At 40.6% G+C, this 18,338-nt stretch overlaps 1 protein-coding gene across 1 annotated transcript in view; it reads left to right on the top strand.

Moving 5' to 3' along the window:
- ITPRID1 (ITPR interacting domain containing 1) overlaps window positions 1-18,338 on the top strand; it is an 89,350-nt gene that overhangs the window by 64,741 nt on the left and 6,271 nt on the right. Inside the window, exons 9-10 of the mRNA XM_055589370.1 lie at window positions 15,679-15,761; window positions 16,357-17,652. Coding sequence (XP_055445345.1) covers window positions 15,679-15,761; window positions 16,357-17,652 — 1,379 coding nt within the window. The remainder of the gene's footprint in view (window positions 1-15,678; window positions 15,762-16,356; window positions 17,653-18,338) is intronic.

Here is an 18,338-nt window from a genome sequence, read left to right as displayed (position 1 = left end):
ATTAGATTTTTAACATTAGGTGCTAACATTTGTTCATGAATCATTCCTACCATTTATCTTAGATTAGGTTCCCCAGGAAGAGTCTTTGTAAAAGATTTGTCTTAGACTGATTTATTAGGAAGTATTCCCTGAAAAAACAGTAGAGGGATGTGAAGTAGGACTGGCAACAGAATAAGGTAATTCACTTTTTAACACACTCTTCCACACACTGATAAAGATCTAATTTTTTTCATCATCTCTGATTCCACAGGCACTATCTGTTATTTTAGCTTTGAAAAGAGCTATGACCTTAAATCACAGAGTAGATTCCCTAGATAGCTGGGAGAGTAGTTTTCATGTTTTTCTTTTTTTTTTTTTTTTCTCTGATTCCCTCTGTGCCCAAAGCAAGAAACAGCATGAGAATCAGTACAAGTGAATGAGACAAAACCCACAAGTCCAAAAAAGTTTCTCAGATGCATATGTTGGCAGTGTAAAAACATTAGCTTGTCTTTTAAACAACCGTCAGACTCCCAAACCTTTCCTGCCTACTTTTTGCCTTCCCAAATCTGAGTACTTCATTAATAAAAAAGAATGATTTTAATCTTGGTAGTTTACATATATGGTGTGTCTGTCCTGGTCACATTCCAATCTAGATAATTATATCTTCTCTTCCTCAAACCCCCTGTTGCTTATATTCCAAGTGGCATTCTTCTTTCCTTTTTAACCACGGGCTTCCAGGCATCACCCTGAGATGGTAAACAGCTGGAGGGAGCTACCCCAGAGATAGCTGCACATCAGCGGCAGTTGTGCTCATCCCAGTATAATTTATCTATCAACTTGTTCAATTTTTAAATTTCTTGGCATGCTTCAGGGAGAAAAGCCTAGAGAAGGGAAAGTCCTATTGTTACTCCTATAACCTCAGTAGATTTGAAGCACTGCTCTAATTAAAATGGAGACAACACCAGCAATTAAAAAGTGATAGTCCTGTGCAGAGAGGATGATTAATATGGAGTTTTTCAATAACAAGTATTTCTTTGATAACCTATAATAAAATTAGCCTCAAGTTTTAGATGTCAAGGTATCATACCTCAGTGCAGCATTAAGCATTTCTACATTACACAAGAGGGGTGTTGAGATATATATAACCAAATACCTTTAGTAATTTACTTAAAATCTATATCAGCATAAAATCAAAACTATCTTGACTTTTGTGAATAACACTGCACTGTAGGTGGAAAGAACAGAGTTCAGACCAATTATTTCAGAGGAAACATATTCTGATTGGTCTCCTCCATTAACAGTCCCTCTTTAGACAAGTCCCTTACCTTTCACATCATTCAATGTGCCATTTCTAAAGAAAAAATATCACTATATTCTCTTGTAATTTTCTGGTTTATGTTTTTGCCCCATTCCTGCTCTCACAGTACTTTAGGGACAGTGCTTTACCTAAAATAAATTCAGTAAATTTGACTGACAAAGTGAACATTAAGTATCTGAATTTCAGATGAGAATATTTGACTTCAGAAGAAAGGCACTTAAACATACTTCTAACACAAGTCACGACTTCCCTTTCACTTTTCACTTTCATGCATTGGAGAAGGAAATGGCAACCCACTCCAGTGTTCTTGCCTGGAGAATCCCAGGGATGGGGGAGCCTGGTGGGCTGCCGTCTCTGGGGTCGCACAGAGTCGGACACGACTGAAGTGACTTAGCAGCAGCAGCAGCAGCAACACAAGTCACTTCAGGAAAAGAAAATAAATTCCCTCTTTTATTTGTATGATAACAAGGGAAGGGCTTCCCAGGTATCTCAGTGGTAAAGAATCTACCTGCTAATGCAGGAGACACTAGAAACTTGGGTTCAATCTCTGGATCAGGAAGATGATCCAGAGGATCATCTGGATCACCTGGAGGAGGAAATGGCAACCCACTCCAGTATTCTTGCCTGGAAAACCCCATGGACAGAGGAGCCTAGCAGCCCATGGGGTCACAAAGAGTTAGATACAGCTTAGCAACTGAGCACATACATGTGCAAGGGAAATGGCAGGGAAAAACAACTTCAGAAGCATCATTATTCATTGATATTAGAGAAATTGTACATGCTCTTCAGAGATTCCCTGGGTACTAAGGAAGGCTAGAGAAGACAGAAGCCAACTGGTTCACAAATGCTTAGGATTCACATGCCTTTTTGGTACTCATTAGTGTTATGAGAGCAAAGACTTTGATGTCTGAATCCAGATCAAGGGTATAACCATGTCTCCAAACTTAAGAACTTTTCAATTTTGTGTGTATCTCTCCAGTCACCACCAAGTTTGCCCCTCTTCCCAGTATAACCAATATCCCATAACAAATAATTGGGGTTGTCTATAGGAAAATGGAAAGAGGGCAAGTTTACATTATTCTTTGGGAGATCCCACTCATGTCCTTTGCTTTTAATAAACAACACTGCTAAAGGCATGTGGGTTTTGCTAACTCTTGTTATCCAAGTTTCACAAATATTTGTTTCTTTGTTGATCCATAGCCTAATTCCAAGACAAAATGCCTCTTGCAGAGTCCTTCCTTTTCCTTGGAGAAGGTAGAGATGATGTCAGAAAAGGCTTTAAGCCAAGAAAGTAAAAGGCAGTCAAAAAGGCCAAGGCAGATTTCAGGAACTTCCCTTCCTTAATTTGGTTACAATGTAGAACTCCATAATTAAAGTTGAGTATAAAGCCTTTCCAACAATTATTTCTAATCTGTGAATGAGGAAACCAAGACTCATAAAAGTCAAGTAACTTGGTCAAGTTCACCCAGCTGGCAAGTGTTGGCTAACCCTAACCCAGATCTCTGTGACTTCAAACGGAGTGCCCTGCCCAAATTCTGTGTGGCAAATAATTTACTGGATGTAACTTTATTGCAAAATGAATTTTGCTGATGCAGATTAAATTTTATTAGAAGCCAAAGCAGATAAAATGTGTTATCACATGTGTCGTGATGGAGTGTTTGATGCAAAGCATTTCAATATTCATGCTGTTAGACCTGATTACTCACTATCTTGTAGTATGTCTGAGAGAGGAAATCCTCTCTGCTCTTCTCCCTGTTTACTTTCGTCTTCTTATAATTTCTAAAATATATACCCTCATTATCTTTAATATGAGGGTATTATTATTAACCATAAATATCTTTAAAAATAGATTTAGTCCTCCTCCCCTTCTTTGTCTATAAATACATGCAGGTTATCTTCTTCATGTCTTGGTAGGCTCTAGTGGAACATATTGAGCCAATATGCATACTCAGATATTTAGGGGTGGGCATAGGTTTATAGTTATTTCAGGCAATCAAATTGTTGTCACTATAAAATGGAACGCTTACTGACTACATTTCTAGGCCACCCCTCATACTTTACATATGCGGCGAGAAAGGCCCACAAGGTTAGTGACTCATTTCGAAGCCAGTGATGATTAGTGACAAATCCAGACCCAAGAGTCTTCTAAATCAATTCTGAGTATTTTATGATTAACCATGTGCAACATGTTCCCCAATTATTCTTTTTTTAAATGATATCTGTAAAGGTAAATTTAAGCAGGTAATAGAATTTGATGGCAGGAAAAATGTCTGATTCTTTTCAATCCCCAGAATTTACCTTATGTGCCCAGAGCAAACATTCATGTTGCTGGGAAAACCAATGATCAAGTAGTTTTTTAAACAAAGCAACCTCTTCTTCAAACAGCTAAAAATTTGAGTAAGCTTTCCTTAGAATTTTTTTAATATTTTCTTTATAAAGTTATTTTTATAAATGCTTAATTGAAAATAAAATGGTTTCACCTTAAATTCAAACATGATATATATTTCAGATTAAGCTACACTGGATGTATTAAGAAGGTTCTTTAATTACATATACTTGGTGATGATAAAAAAAATCTTGAGTAAACTTTGTTAAGATTTCTTTATGGCAAAATTTGTAATTTTTCCAGTGTTAAAAGGAACCCAAGTTTATTCTAAAATCAAAGAACAAACAGAAGTTCAAGTGGGTTGCAAACTTGGCAAAAACATGTACTACCAAGAAAAAAAGAATTCAGCCTCAAAATCTGTTACTGCTGTATGTATCTTCTGGTTTTTCTTTTGTAAAAACAAAGGCCAGGAAAAAAAGAATCATAACATCACACAAAGCAATGGAAGTTACTTTGTGTAACAAAAGACATTAAAATTGCTGCTTGAAATTAAGCCAGTTGTATAATTTCCTTTTGAAAAGTCCATTCGAAATAGGCCATCTTGTGACCAGGCTTCCCAGATGGTGCAGTGGTAAAGAATCTGCCAGCCAATACAGGGTTCGATCCCTAGGTGAGGAAGATCCCATGGAGGAGGAAATGGTAACCCACTCCAGTATTCTTGCCTAGAAAATCCAGTGACAGGGGAGCCTGGCATGGGGTTGCATGGAGTTGCAAAGAGCTGGACACTGAGCATGCACACACGCAGCTTATGACCACAATCATGCGTTAGGTTTGGGTGTTGTAGCCTTATTCTGAGCAGTATGATTAACAACATTCCAATTACAGTCACTCATCTGGTGCTACTAGGTAGAAATAAGATTTTCTAATATACTTGTATTTGCATTTTACTATTTATAGATCTGTGATTATCTTTCTCCTTTGTTATCATGCCTTCCTTTGCTATCATGAATATCACAAAGATACCTACCACAGCTTCATTTGATTTTTTTTCCCCTGTAATAGGTATTCAGAATTTCTCTTCTGAATAGTTTTTAGATTTGAATCCAAATAGTTTACTCGTGTTGGTGAAATCATGCTTTAAGGGAAAAGACAGTATTGCTGAAACCCCAGATAAAGGGACTTAGTTTCAAAAGTGTCCAAAGGCTCTTGTGAGAAGGACATTTTTACTTTGTAAGGGCTACTGACATCATCAGAGTTCATTCTCAGAACATGAGACTGTGAACTTCTGCAGAGGAGAGACACAATGTTATTTACATGGTATCCCCTAAATCTAGAACACTGCCTGCCTCACAGTAAGCACTCAATAGATATTTCTGGAATGAATGAATAAATACATGAAGCTATTTTTTTTTTCCTAGACAGTGGCTAGTCATCAGCTTTAAGATTACTTTATTTCATTGCTTAGGAGGCATGCCTTGTGAATTATGTGTTCCTAAAACATATGTTGAAAAAGATGTTCTAGTGTATTTTTTTCTAGTGTATTTTTATTGTTATTAAATTAAAAGGCGCTTTAGTAATTTTTCTTTACCATCTATTTTACCCATAATCTGTGCCTTGTCCACTAAAAAGTTCCTCACAGGCTAGACTGTGTCTTTCAACTCTCTTCATTCCACCAGTGCCTGGCACAGAGTAGCAAATTAGTAATATAGTTGTTAAATAAATGAATGGGAATATATAAAATAATTTTATCAGACTTTAAAATGACTTAGAAGTAATAAAAAATAATATTGATAGTGCAAAAATAAGAAGGTAATATGAAATACATTCTTTAGACAAACATCAAAATGAACAGGACAGAGAGGTGAAAGAGATTAAATATGACAGATATGGAGGTTAGTGTCCAGTCCTCTGTCGATCTTTTCTCCAAACTAGAGTGGGTTCAGGTCCCTAAAAACCCTAATCCCCTTTCTATTAAAAGGAAACTAATTAGGATTAAAATAAAAAGATACAATGCTACGTGTTTTGTACTAGATTTGCAAGATATTTTTAATTGTCTGGTTGATTGTACAGGATGTTACACTCGGACAAAAAGGCAATAGCATATTCAAAAGAGTTTAACTGAAGAGATCTTTGAAAAAAAACTATTTCTGAGGTGAGCTGAATTCAGGGCACCTATAAGATATGGGGAAGCACCCCTAGGCTAGCAAGAGCAGAAAGCCATGACCACTCCTAGGTCTGAAAATACAGTGGGAAAGAATCATGTTGCTGGAGCCTGGTAAAAGTGGAAGCCTTGGAAGGAAAACATCTTACCTGGAGATTTCATCATAAAGCAGTGCAGCTATTTTCAAATGGGTCCCTGAAGGAGGTTGTGGTAGATAGGTACTCAATATTCTTTGTCCTGCTCTTCAGTCTCTACTGGTGCCTCCCACTCAATGAGCACAAGTGAAAACCTGTAGTGCGTGCATGGGTGCTCAGTCACTTCAGTGGTGTCCAACTCTTTGCAACACCATGAACTGTAGCCCACCAGGCTCCTCTGTCCATGGGATTCTCCAGGCAAGAATACTGGAGTGGGTTACCATGCCTTTCTCCAGGGAATCTTTCCTAACCCAGGGATCAAACCTGCAACTCCTGCATTGCAGTAGGATACTTTACCCACTGAATCACCTGGGAAGCCCCAACCTGGAGTTTAGAAAGGGCAAAATAACTGGAATAGTGACAATAAAAGCCAGGGAGGGCAAGTGGAGGGTAGCCAACACACAGCTGGCTTCCCTGAGAGTTTCCCCCTTGTCCCCAGCACAGCCACATGTCTTCCATCTGTCCCCTAGAATGCAGTTAGACAAAAATCATAACCTTGATTCTTGATGAAAATTTTAGTTCTCCAGCTTGGTAAACCCAAACTTTTTTTCCATTCTCATCCTGGATTATTACTTTTTCAAAAATTATATTTTTAACAAATAGTTTTTCCTTATAAGTGCAAGAAAATTAGATCTAATTTGGATTGTTGTTCAGTTGCTAAATTGTGTCCAACTCTTTGCGACCCCATGGACCCTAGTCCAGTAGGCTCCTCTGTCCATGGAATTATCCAGGCAAGAATACTGGAGTGGGTAGCCATTCTCTTCTCCAGCAGATCTTTCCAGCCCGGGGATCAAACCTGGGTCTCCTGCATTTACCATCTGAGCTAGGGAAGCCCAAAACACACTATATGCCTTTGAATTATGGGAATGGATTGCCGTTTCCTTCTCCAGGGGATCTTCCCTACCCAGGAATCGAACCCAGGTCCCCACCCCCACATTGCAGGCAGATTCTTTACCATCTGAGCCACCAGGGAAACCTTTATGAATTACAAGAAGGCAAAAACAAGTTTAAGAAATTATAGTCCAACTGTCAAAAGAATAATCATTGAAAATTAATCATACTAATGATACTAACAAATATTGAGTGCCAGGCACTAGGGCTAAGTATTTTACATTATCTCCTTAAATCCCCATTTATGTTTCTGAGAAAGCTATATATGATGCAGGTCAAAAGCAGGTCAGCTTAAATGTGAAATTATGTTCTTTATTAATACAACAATAGAAGAGCAAATAGATTGTAACTTATGTTCCAATTCTCATTGATTAGTATTAGCCTTTAATAATGTTGAACTGATAAATATTCTGAGGCTGAATCCAAGCTCATCAGAAAAGAATAGCATGGGATATTAGTGATGCTTACTTTCTAAATAAAAGAGAGAAAGAAGATTTGTATCAAGTACACCATGTGTGTATTACATCAATCACAATTATAAAATTAGATAACATAAAATTATAAACAATAAGACCAAGTGAATATTTTATGAAGTAGCTATAGATATAATAAATGAATCCAAGAAAGAAAAGATTCAAAGGTCATTAAAAAATTAACCACATTTAAAATATAGAATCACAGAAAAGTTTAAAGAAAAATGAATCAGCAAAAATAGGCCAAAAAGTACACTAATGCAAACCAAAAGAAAATGAAAATTCCAACATTATTATTATTAGAGTAGAATTCAAGTAGAAAAAAGTATATACTAAAACTAACGAAATAAGGCCAAAGCTATGATGAGAGGCAGAAACTTAATCTTTCTTTAGAGACTACAGAATGAAAATAAATTATTTATTTGACTGATGACATTAGAAAATAAGTAAGAAAAAGAAAGTATTTCCATTAATTCAAGAAGTAGGAATTTTAAAATGTCAGTAACTATTGTAGACATTAAAAGGTGTCAAAGAATTTCATCTTTTAAGATGCTCCATGATTAGTGGTTTTATGGCTGAGCACTTTTAAAAGTTTAAGGAAGTGATACCACTTAAACTTTCTAAGCTGATTAGAAAGCATAGAAAGAAAAAGAAAAAAGAGAAACCTATCTGGTTATTCTTTATACGAGTGGCACAATTATGATACCAAAATCTGAAAAAGAAATTCATGTGCTTACAAACACACACATGAACAAACACACTCACACACACAAATTATAAAGAACTTTTGATAAAGAAAAATTCACAGTACATTATGTGAAAAGAAGCAGAATATATACTGTCTATGTTATGATTATTACTTTATAAAACGTATATATACATTTGAACTGTGGTGTTGGAGAAGACTCTTGAGAGTCCCTTCAACTGCAAGGAGATCCAACTAGTCCATCCTAAAGGAAATCAGTTCTGACTATTCATTGGAAGGACTGATGCTGAAGCCGAAACTCCAATACTTTGGCAACCTGATGCAAAGAAGTGACTCATTGGAAAAGATCCTGATGCTGTGAAAGATCGAAGACAGGAGGAGAGGGGGGATGACAGAGGATGAGATGGTTGGATGGCATCACCAAATCAATGGACATGAGTTCGAGCAAGTTCCAAGAGTTGGTGATGGACCGGGAAGCCTGCCATGCTACAGTCCATGGGATTGCAAAGAGTCAGACATGACTGAGTGACTGAACTGAACTGATACATGTGCACAAACAAAATGTAATGGATTGAAATAGATACATATTACTTCCCTGAATGTTTAGATTAAATATAATTTTTATTTTCTTTTGTATGCTTTTTCACTTTCCAAATTTTTCTACCATTAAGTATTACTTTTATAATGTTTCTATAATGGTATTAAGCCAAAAGATTATAGAGAAACAGCTCTGTTTATTGACAGCTCTTTTAATGATAAAGGAAGGTTATTCTGACTAAAGAACAAAGGAGAAATTGCTCAACATGGAGCAACAAACAAAAAAACAGAAAAAAAAAAAGGAGGAAGAGAGGGAGAGGGAGTGGAGAAGGGGGAAAAGGCAAAAGGAAAAGGAAGGATTCCCAGGTAGTAAGAAAGAGATTAAAACAAAAATGTCAGCAGGGCGCTAATGGAAGTTACCAAATCCCTAGGTATTGGGTTGGCCAAAGTGTGGGTTTTTCCCTAACACTTTATGGAAAACCCCTAACAAATGTTTTGGCCAACCCAATATAAATCTTTATACGATAAAACTCCTCTGCCTCCAGCCTTCTGGCATCAGATCAGATCAGATCAGTCGCTCAGTCGTGTCCGACTCTTTGCAACCCCATGAATCACAGCACGCCAGGCCTCCCTGTCCATCACCAACTCCCGGAGTTCACTCAGACTCATGTCCATTGAGTCAGTGATGCCATCCAGCCATCTCATCCTCTGTCATCCCCTTCTCCTCTTGCCCCCAATCCCTCCCAGCATCAGAGTCTTTTCCAATGAATCAACTCTTTGCATGAGGTGGCCAAAGTACTGGAGTTTCAGCTTTAGCATCATTCCTTCCAAAGAAAGCCCAGGGTTGATCTCCTTTAGAATGGACTGGTTGGATCTCCTGGCAGTCCAAGGGACTCTCAAGAGTCTTCTCCAACACCACAGTTCAAAAGCATCAATTCTTCGGTGCTCAGCCTTCTTCACAGTCCAACTCTCACATCCATACATGACCACTGGAAAAACCATAGCCTTGACTAGACGAACCTTTGTTGGCAAAGTAATGTCTCTGCTTTTGAATATGCTATCTAGGTTGGTCATAACTTTCCTTCCAAGGAGTAAGCGTCTTTTAATTTCATGGCTGCAGTCACCATCTGTAGTGATTTTGGAGCCCAGAAATAAAGTCTGACACTGTTTCCACTGTTTCCCCATCTATTTCCCATGAAGTGATGGGACCAAATGCCATGATCTTCGTTTTCTGAATGTTGAGCTTCAAGCCAACTTTTTCACTCTCCACTTTCACCTTCATCAAGAGGCTTTTTAGTTCCTCTTCACTTTCTGCCATAAGGGTGGTGTCATCTGCATATCTGAGGTTATTGATATTTCTCCCGGCAATCTTGATTCCAGCTTGCGTTTCTTCCAGTCCAGTGTTTCTCATGATGTACTCTGCATATAAGTTAAATAAACAGGGTGACAATATACAGCCTTGACGAACTCCCTTTCCTATTTGGAACCAGTCTGTTGTTCCATGTCCAGTTCTAACTGTTGCTTCCTGACCTGTATACAAATTTCTCAAGAGGCAAATCAGGTGGTCTGGTATTCCCATCTCTTTCAGACTTTTCCACAGTTTATTGTGATCCACACAGTCAAAGGCTTTGGCATAGTCAATAAAGCAGAAATAGATGTTTTTCTGGAACTCTCTTGCTTTTTCCATGATCCAGCGGATGTTGGCAATTTGATCTCTGGTTCCTCTGCCTTTTCTAAAACCAGCTTGAACATCAGGAAGTTCACGGTTCACATATTGCTGAAGCCTGGCTTGGAGAATTTTGGCATTACTTTACTAGCATAAAGTAATTTAGTTTCCTTTACTTCCTTTAATTTTTTAATTAATTAATAATTAATAATAAATAAATTAATTAAATTTTAATTAATTTAATTTACATGACTTCCTTCTGGCATAGAAAGAAGAATTAAATCACTTCAAGTATATCTGCCACAATCACAAATATTCTCAGCCTTTGTTCATTCTATACTCCAGTCAAGATAAATATAAGCTCTGTGAAAGTGTTAGTCACTCAGTCGTGTCCAACTCTTGGTGACCCCATGTACTGTAAGCCCACCAGGCTCCTCTATCAATGGGATTTTCCTGTCAAGAATACTGGAGTGGGTTGCCATTTCCTTCTCCAGGGGATCTTCCCAATCCAGGGATTGAACCTGGGTCTCTTGTATTGCTGGAAGATTCTTTACCATCTGAGCTGTACTTTTGTTGATGTGTCTTTGGAGTTTCTAGAGCAGTGTAGGATCCTGCAAGATCCAGTGAACATTCGTTAAATAGAAGAATGGAGCCTGCAAGTGAGCATCCTCAGGCTCTGTCTCATGGCCTGTTCTCATCAGAATGTTAACACGGACTTGGCCCACAGCAGGAGTGTGTTTCAAACCCATAGATATCACAGAGCTTTCAGAATGCAGATCAAAATCATCCTTGACAGGATGGAACCGTGGTCCCAGATTAGCTAGGTCAAATTTTGTAAGAATACAAGGGACTAATCTCAGTACAACTCAACGTTGCAAACACAGCCTCTGACTAGACTAACCTTAGGCTGTGTGTGTAGAAATGAAATATCGAGAGGAGGGAAAGACAGTCTTGCTCAGCTCTGTACTGGTCAGACCGTGTCTCAATCACTGAGTCTAGTTCTGGGTGCCCAGATATTTTTCTGGGCCTGTACATGAGAGCTGCCTTGAGGAAAATGGGTCAAACCACATTTTCTTGGTGCCAAATTCTGGGTGCCAAAATATTTTATAGCAAATATTTTTAAGTAAGTGCACAAAACACAAATGGCCTGGAGACCCTGCCCTCTGAGGGCTGATTTAAGGGGGTCTGAGGAGATTAACAGGTGATGGACAGGGAGGCCTGGAGTGCTGCAATTCATGGGGTCGCAAAGAGTCCGACACAACTGAGCGACTGAACTGAACTGAGGAGATTAAAGGTGAGGAGAAAAGCCTGCACATGAGAGCTGCCTTGAGGAAAATGGGTCAAACACTTTCAGTATAACTCCACGGAGTGAACTATGACAAACAAATGGAAAGTGCTAAAGTAGATTTGGCTCAATATAAAGAGGTATTTTCTATAAGGTATGATACACTCTGACTATACAGGAGTAGGTCTCTGTCACCACAAGTGGGCAAGCACCAGCTAGATGACCATCTATAAGAAATATTCTGGAAGGGACTCTTGCACTGAATGGTAGGTGGCACCAAGAAGGCTTCCAACCTGGGGGACCAACTGGCCCATAGAGAGGTTTTGTTTGTTCTACAAGTGAATTTTTATAAATGCCTTTGGGTGACAAACACTCTGGAGTCCAAACCATCCACACTGCTCGCTATTGTCTTGAATCTTGCTGCTTCACATACTTTTGCGAACTACTCAGCTTCCACGGGCATTTGAGTTTGCATAATCTGAAAGGCACAGTCCAGTTTCAAGATAATTTGCCTCTGAGATGCAACTTCACCATGGAGCTGTCACGGAATTTTCTACCATTGTGCAATGGAAGAGAAAAGACTTGACAAAGAGATAGGTAAAGTAGAATAGATCCGTGAAGGTGGGAACCCCAAGCAGCCTAGGGTTGAACCATTTCTTTTGCTCTGCACAACAAAGTGTACATCACACCTCGAAAGTTATCGTGAAACTGAAAGTCACTCAGTCGTGTCCAGCTCTTTGTGACCACATGGACTGAATTCTTCAGGCCAGAATACTGGAGTGGGATCCAGGGGATCATACCAACCCAGGGATCAAATCCAGGTCTCCCAGGATTCAGAGTTTTTATCATTAACTCAGCTCAGAAAACCAGCCCCTTCTTGTTGACTTGAACTTCCCACGTGGCACTAGTGGTAAAGAACTCCTCTACCAATGCAGGAGACATAAGAGACACACATCCTTGGATAGGGACGATCTCCTGGAAGAAGGCATGGCAACCCACTCCAGTATTCTTGCCCGGAGAATCCCGTGGACAGAGGAGCCTGGAGGGTTACAGTCCGTAGTGTTGCAAAGAGTTGGATGCAACTTAGCAAGCACTCATGTTGACTTATCTGCTTAAGCCATTCAGACACGCTTGTCAAACCCTGACTCTTCTGTGCTGTGGTTGATGTAATGCTGCCACCTGGTGATTATTTGGACAAAGTGCCTGAGGCATCAGTCTCTCAGGCAGAAATGTTTCACACTCCTGAGTTGGTGAAGCAATCTTGCCCGGGCAGATTCTACCTAATTGGAAGGATAAAATCCTAACTCTGTGAGGACAGCTCTGTGCTGAAAAAGATAATTTCTAATAAATATTAATAATGGAGCTCATTAATGATATTTAATAATGACATTAGTAATGATTTAGCCAACTCATTGGAAAAGACCCTAATGCTGGGAAAGATTGAAGGCAAAAGGAGAAGGGGGCAACAGAGGATGAAATCATTAGATAGCATCACTGACTCAGTGGACATGAATTTGAGCAAACTCCAGGAGACAGTGGAGGACAGGGAAGCCTGGTGTGCTGCAGTCCATGGGGTCAAAGAGTTGGACACAATAGCAATGATTGAGTTGTGATACAGAATATAATATCAAGATATGTCCTGCAGTAAAACTGTGCATATAATTACATCATCTTTTCCACGTCCATAAATTCTTCATGTATGTATTACTGGAGAGTATCCTCTTTGCAACCCCAGAAGCAACATTATCAACAAATTTACTTTTTTCTCCATGGGGAAACAGAGAGAGTAAGTGGCATACCCAAGACCACACTGCTAGTAAGTAAGAGAGTCAGAATCTTAACCCAGTAGATCTGGATCCAGGTTTTCTAGAGGACTCGGTTATGGAGGCAAATTAGATCTTTGTACATTGTAAAGAATTCAAGCCCCTCCCCACCCCCACCCCAGCACTATGGGACTGGCAGAGTGGGAGAATCAGCAGTCTAAGGGCATGACAAACCCACTATGGGGTTGGTGGTGGTTTGAAACAGGATCCGCCCAGTAGGAGAGGATTTGAATAACAATAAGGGGGAAAGGACTGGTAGGGGTAAGGGATAAGGAATAGGTCAAGGCCCCAGTCTAGTGGAGTAAGGAAGAGCTATGACTCCCTGGGCTTGCTAAGTGCATAGGGAAAATCCTATTGGAGATGATGAGGCTTCTAAAGTTCCGCCTGTCTTGGCCTCAGTAGTTTCAGGAACTGGGTTGATGGCCTGCGGGTGCAGGCACTAATTCCATTACTCTTGCCAGACAGTAATGGGATATATTGTCTTCTAAGTCATGCCCTCCCTCATACTGCATACTAGGTGTAAGGGTCAGGGGAGTGCTAAATGATATACATCTGTCTTTGTCTGTTTGCTTAATCATCCATTATAGCCATCCTGGACTAGGCAATTTCTCATTCTTTGTATCATGTAATTCCTACCACTCTAAGAGAATATTCAGAATTCACAAACCCAGTTTTGAGATGTTTATCATCAAGTTGCCCAAAAAGGGTGGGTTATAGGCAGGTAGATTTTTAGTCTCCTGAAGAAACTAAACTGTTAGTAAATTGAACCACATTTTCTTGGTGACTTGCTCAAAATGATTCAGATGCATGTATTTGGCCTCTAAAATACAAGATAAATAAAGTTCTACTCTAGATAGACGGGGCTTTCCTGGTGGCTCAGAGAGTAAACAATCTGCCTGCAATACAAGAGACACAGGTTTGATCCCTGGGTCGGGAAGATCCCCTAGAGAAGGGAATGTCAGCCCGCCCCAGTATTCTTACCTGGAGAATTCCATGGACAGAGGAGCCTGGTGTGCTACGATCCAAGGGGTCACAGAGAGTTGGATGAGACTGAGCAACTAATACACACATTGGAGAGAACTATGCCCAATTCCACCATTAAAGAGAAGTTCTAATTCACTTAAATCAGTTTCAGGGGTTATTTTTGCTTATTATAGGTGTTTGTGATTTACACAAGTACAGTTAACTAAACCTAACAGTTATATAAATATATCCCTTTTAGAGGAAATTACTCTCTACTTTTTAGGGACCTTTCATGTTTGCGGGCTTTTATTTTCATTTTGACCAGATTGTCTTGAACCTACAAGCATGTAGATGGATGGGCTCTAACCTATAATTCTGTTCTAGTGCTCTAATATATCATTTCACCCAAGAGTTATGAGAAAGGGAAAGAATGGCAACCATTTTATATGGAGCTTATATTCTAGAATAGCTATTGCTTAGGCATTATCTTGGAGAAGGCAATGGCACCCCACTCCAGTACTCTTGCCTGGAAAATCCCATGGATGGAAGAGCCTGGAAGGCTGCAGTCCATGGGGTCGCTGAGGGTCGGACATGACTGAGTGACTTCACTTTCAGTTTTCACTTTCATGCATTGGAGAAGGAAATGGCAACCCACTCCAGTATTCTTGCCTGGAGAATCCCAGGGACTGGGGAGCCTGGTGGTCTGGAGTCTATGGGGTCGCACAGAGTCAGACACGACTGAAGTGACTTAGCAGGCATTATCTGGAAAGTTTAAAGAACAGTGATGTACCAGGAGTCCTTCACAGGCTGTGGCACAAATCTTGAGCCAAAACAAATATAGCAAAAGTGAAAAATTGCAGACTCTGTTTTGGCCATTCTTCAGCAAGTTTCAACTATCCTGTTGAATATCTTTGGGTCTCCTAATGTTTATATAGCATGGTGGAAGGGAGATGTAACATTCAGTCCTTTGCAATATATATATACACAGATACACAAATTTGGGTGTTTTTTTCTTGGCAGTGGGGCATTTAAGGCTGCATTTCCTTCTGGGTTTTCTTCCCCTTAGTAAAGATGCATCTCACAATCAGATTGCTATTTAGTTTTAAGAGATGTTAGTTCCTCTTCCTTTGTTTCATGCTTTACTCCTTGTAACAGGAAACCAGTTACTCAGTTTTACATGGACCCTCTGATAATTGAGGGAAAAATTCTTGAAATTCCCTCGTTCCTTTATACTTCACACAGTGGACATCTCTTGAGGCTCTATGGTATGTCAGGCACAGAGAGGATTTGACCTCAGTCTGGGTGCCTGTCTGTTTTCACCTTACTCACCGGAGGTCTCTTTATTCCTTTCTGCAGGAGCCATGGTGAACAGAGCAAACAGCTGCCAATCTGACAGCAGCGGGTTCCTGGAGGAGCCACCGGAACCACCACCCCTGCAGGTAGAGGGCCCCTTGAGAGTTGAAATAGGAATAGAAGGACTGATAAGATTAAAGTGTGTTACCACAGTTGAAAAGAGCAACCAATGCTTAGAAGACATGGGACAGGCACCCAAGGAACAGGGGAGAGTGGAGTCACGGGGGGCAAGTGCAGAAAGCTCAGTGCTCCTTCCCTTCTTATTTTCTTTTGATTTTTCTGAAGAAAGTAACTGAGCCTCATTGATAGGTCCCAGGTAAAGGGCTTCCCAGGTGACCCAGCGGTCAACCTGCCAATGCAGGAGACACAGGTTTGATCCCTGGGTCGGGAAGATCCCCTGGAGAAGGGAATGGCAACCCACTCCAGTATTCTTGCCTGGAGAATCCCATGGATGGAGGGGCTTGGTGGGCTACAGTCCTTGGGATCGCAAAGATTCAGACATGACTGAGCAATTAAACAGCAACAAAGTAGTAAACTCACATAAACCTGATTTTGTAATCCTTGTCTCATGATTCCTAAGTCAATGATAATGGGGAAAAAATGTAAAATGAAGTATTTCTTAAACCTAGTGCCTCTCCCTCATTTCTGACCCATTTGCCTTTATTCCCGTTTCTCCCACAGATACCCTCCTTGCCAAGCAGCCCGAGTCCTGCTGAGAATGGATATGAAACGCCAAGGGCTCAGAGCCACAGCTTCGAGTCTTGTCAGCAAGAGTCAGATGAGTCTGATTCCAAGAGTATAGTGAGCACATCTTTTTCAAGTCAAGACTGGAGTGTCTTGGAAGAGAAAGCCTCAGCCTTTATGGTGGAAAAAGAGTCTCAGTCAGAGGGCATGGGGTCGACCCCAGAGCTGTGGACCCAAGATCAGGCCCTTGATAAGAGCATCCCTGGGGTAGAACTGCCAAGGAGAGGTGGCCAGCTATGGCAACAGCCACCCGTGCCCCAAATTGAACACGAGGCCATTACAGGCACAGTTACCGTCAAATATGGTAGCTCTACGGGTGTTACAGTGACACACATCACAGATGCAAAGGATGGGCTTCTGCGGCCTGAGCAAGCTGGGGAAGTACACGTGCACAACCACCCCTGTGAGTCTGTGAGATCACCCGGAACTGACCCTGCTCCAGACAAGTCCCCTCATGATGACTCAGGGGCCCCAAGAGGAACAGAAGGCAGTAAACTCTGTCCTTCCATCAACAATGCCTTACTGATGCAAAACAGTGTCCCGAAGCATGTCCCCAAGCCCAGGGAAGCCACGTCCTATACAAGGGACCTTATTCAAACTTCTGGAATGTCCATTCTCCATCTAGACAAGGTGGCTGGAGATAGTCCCCGAGGGAGAGCAGTGTGTAGAGCTTTGGGTCAAATACCACTTAGGGAAGAATCTGAGATGGGAGACCTTCCTCCAGATACTAACTTACATGCTGCTATCTCCATGTCTGTGACAAGCCAGCTGTCCTCCAAACTGGCATCACCTGCTCAGAATGCTGTGGTCTTGGGAACAGATTCTAAAGGCGTGATTTTAGAATACACTGTGTGTGACCCTGTTACTGCAGCAGAACCAGGACTGGGGTCGGAAGCAAGACAGTTCAATGATGTTTCTGTTCAGACTGACACATGGGAGCCTCCGCCCTGGCACTGCTGTTCAGCTCCAGGTAAAAAGGCCCCACCCCTCACCAAATCTGTCTCTTTAGACACAGGCTTCCCTAGGAACTACCCAGGGGCCACCTGCCAAGCTGTGCCCACCCACTGCTGCATCTGCTGTCATCACCACCGCCACTGCCCCGCGGAGAGGCAAAGCCCCAACTCTGTGTCTCCAACTTGTTGGCATTGCTTATGCTTACATAATCATCTGGAAGCCCAGCTCATGAAGACTTTGAAAGTCCTTCAGGACACCACAGTGAGGGAGCTGTATTCTGTAAGTATTTGCCTCCACAAAGTGGGGAAGCAGAAGCAGCAATACATACCTCAGGGAGGATACTCAGCCTCCCTTTCTGAATGTGAGCTCTCAGGATATACCTTTCCATTGCAAATCATGGGTAGTAGCTGTAAGTGCTTTATCGTTTATAATATACTCTTGCAAATGTCTTTTTTTTTTAAAGGTAGCCATTGACTTAGTTCTTAAATGCTCTGATTTAACACCTATAAAAATTTATTTGATATTGTCTTAAGCAGCAGGCACTGTCAATAATTTTTATTTATTTGCTTATTTTTATTTATTTATGTTTGGCCATGTGGCTTGTGGGATTTTAGTTCTTGATCAGGGATAGAACCTCGGTCCCTTGCAGTGCAAGCATGGAGCTCTAACCACTGGACAACCAGGGAATTCCCATAGATTTCTTCTTATTTGATATTTCCAATCACCTCATGAAGGAAGGAAAGCAAATTTTATTATTAACCCCCATTTTACACTGGGATATAAAACAGTACATTCACAGGTAAGGTTCTAAGCATTCATGCATCTGTATCTCCTCTTCAGTTCAGTTTAACTGAACATTCTCTTATATTCACTTACCTGTATAATTGTGAGGAAGACGTGTCATCTCTCTGAGCTTAGTTCCCTTCTTATAAAATAGGGAGATTACTTATGTCACTGACACAGGA

This window comes from Bubalus kerabau, chromosome 8 (genome assembly GCF_029407905.1).
Source record: "Bubalus kerabau isolate K-KA32 ecotype Philippines breed swamp buffalo chromosome 8, PCC_UOA_SB_1v2, whole genome shotgun sequence".
NCBI classification, from domain to species: domain Eukaryota; kingdom Metazoa; phylum Chordata; class Mammalia; order Artiodactyla; family Bovidae; genus Bubalus; species Bubalus kerabau.
This window is presented reverse-complemented; position numbering and strand designations above follow the sequence as displayed.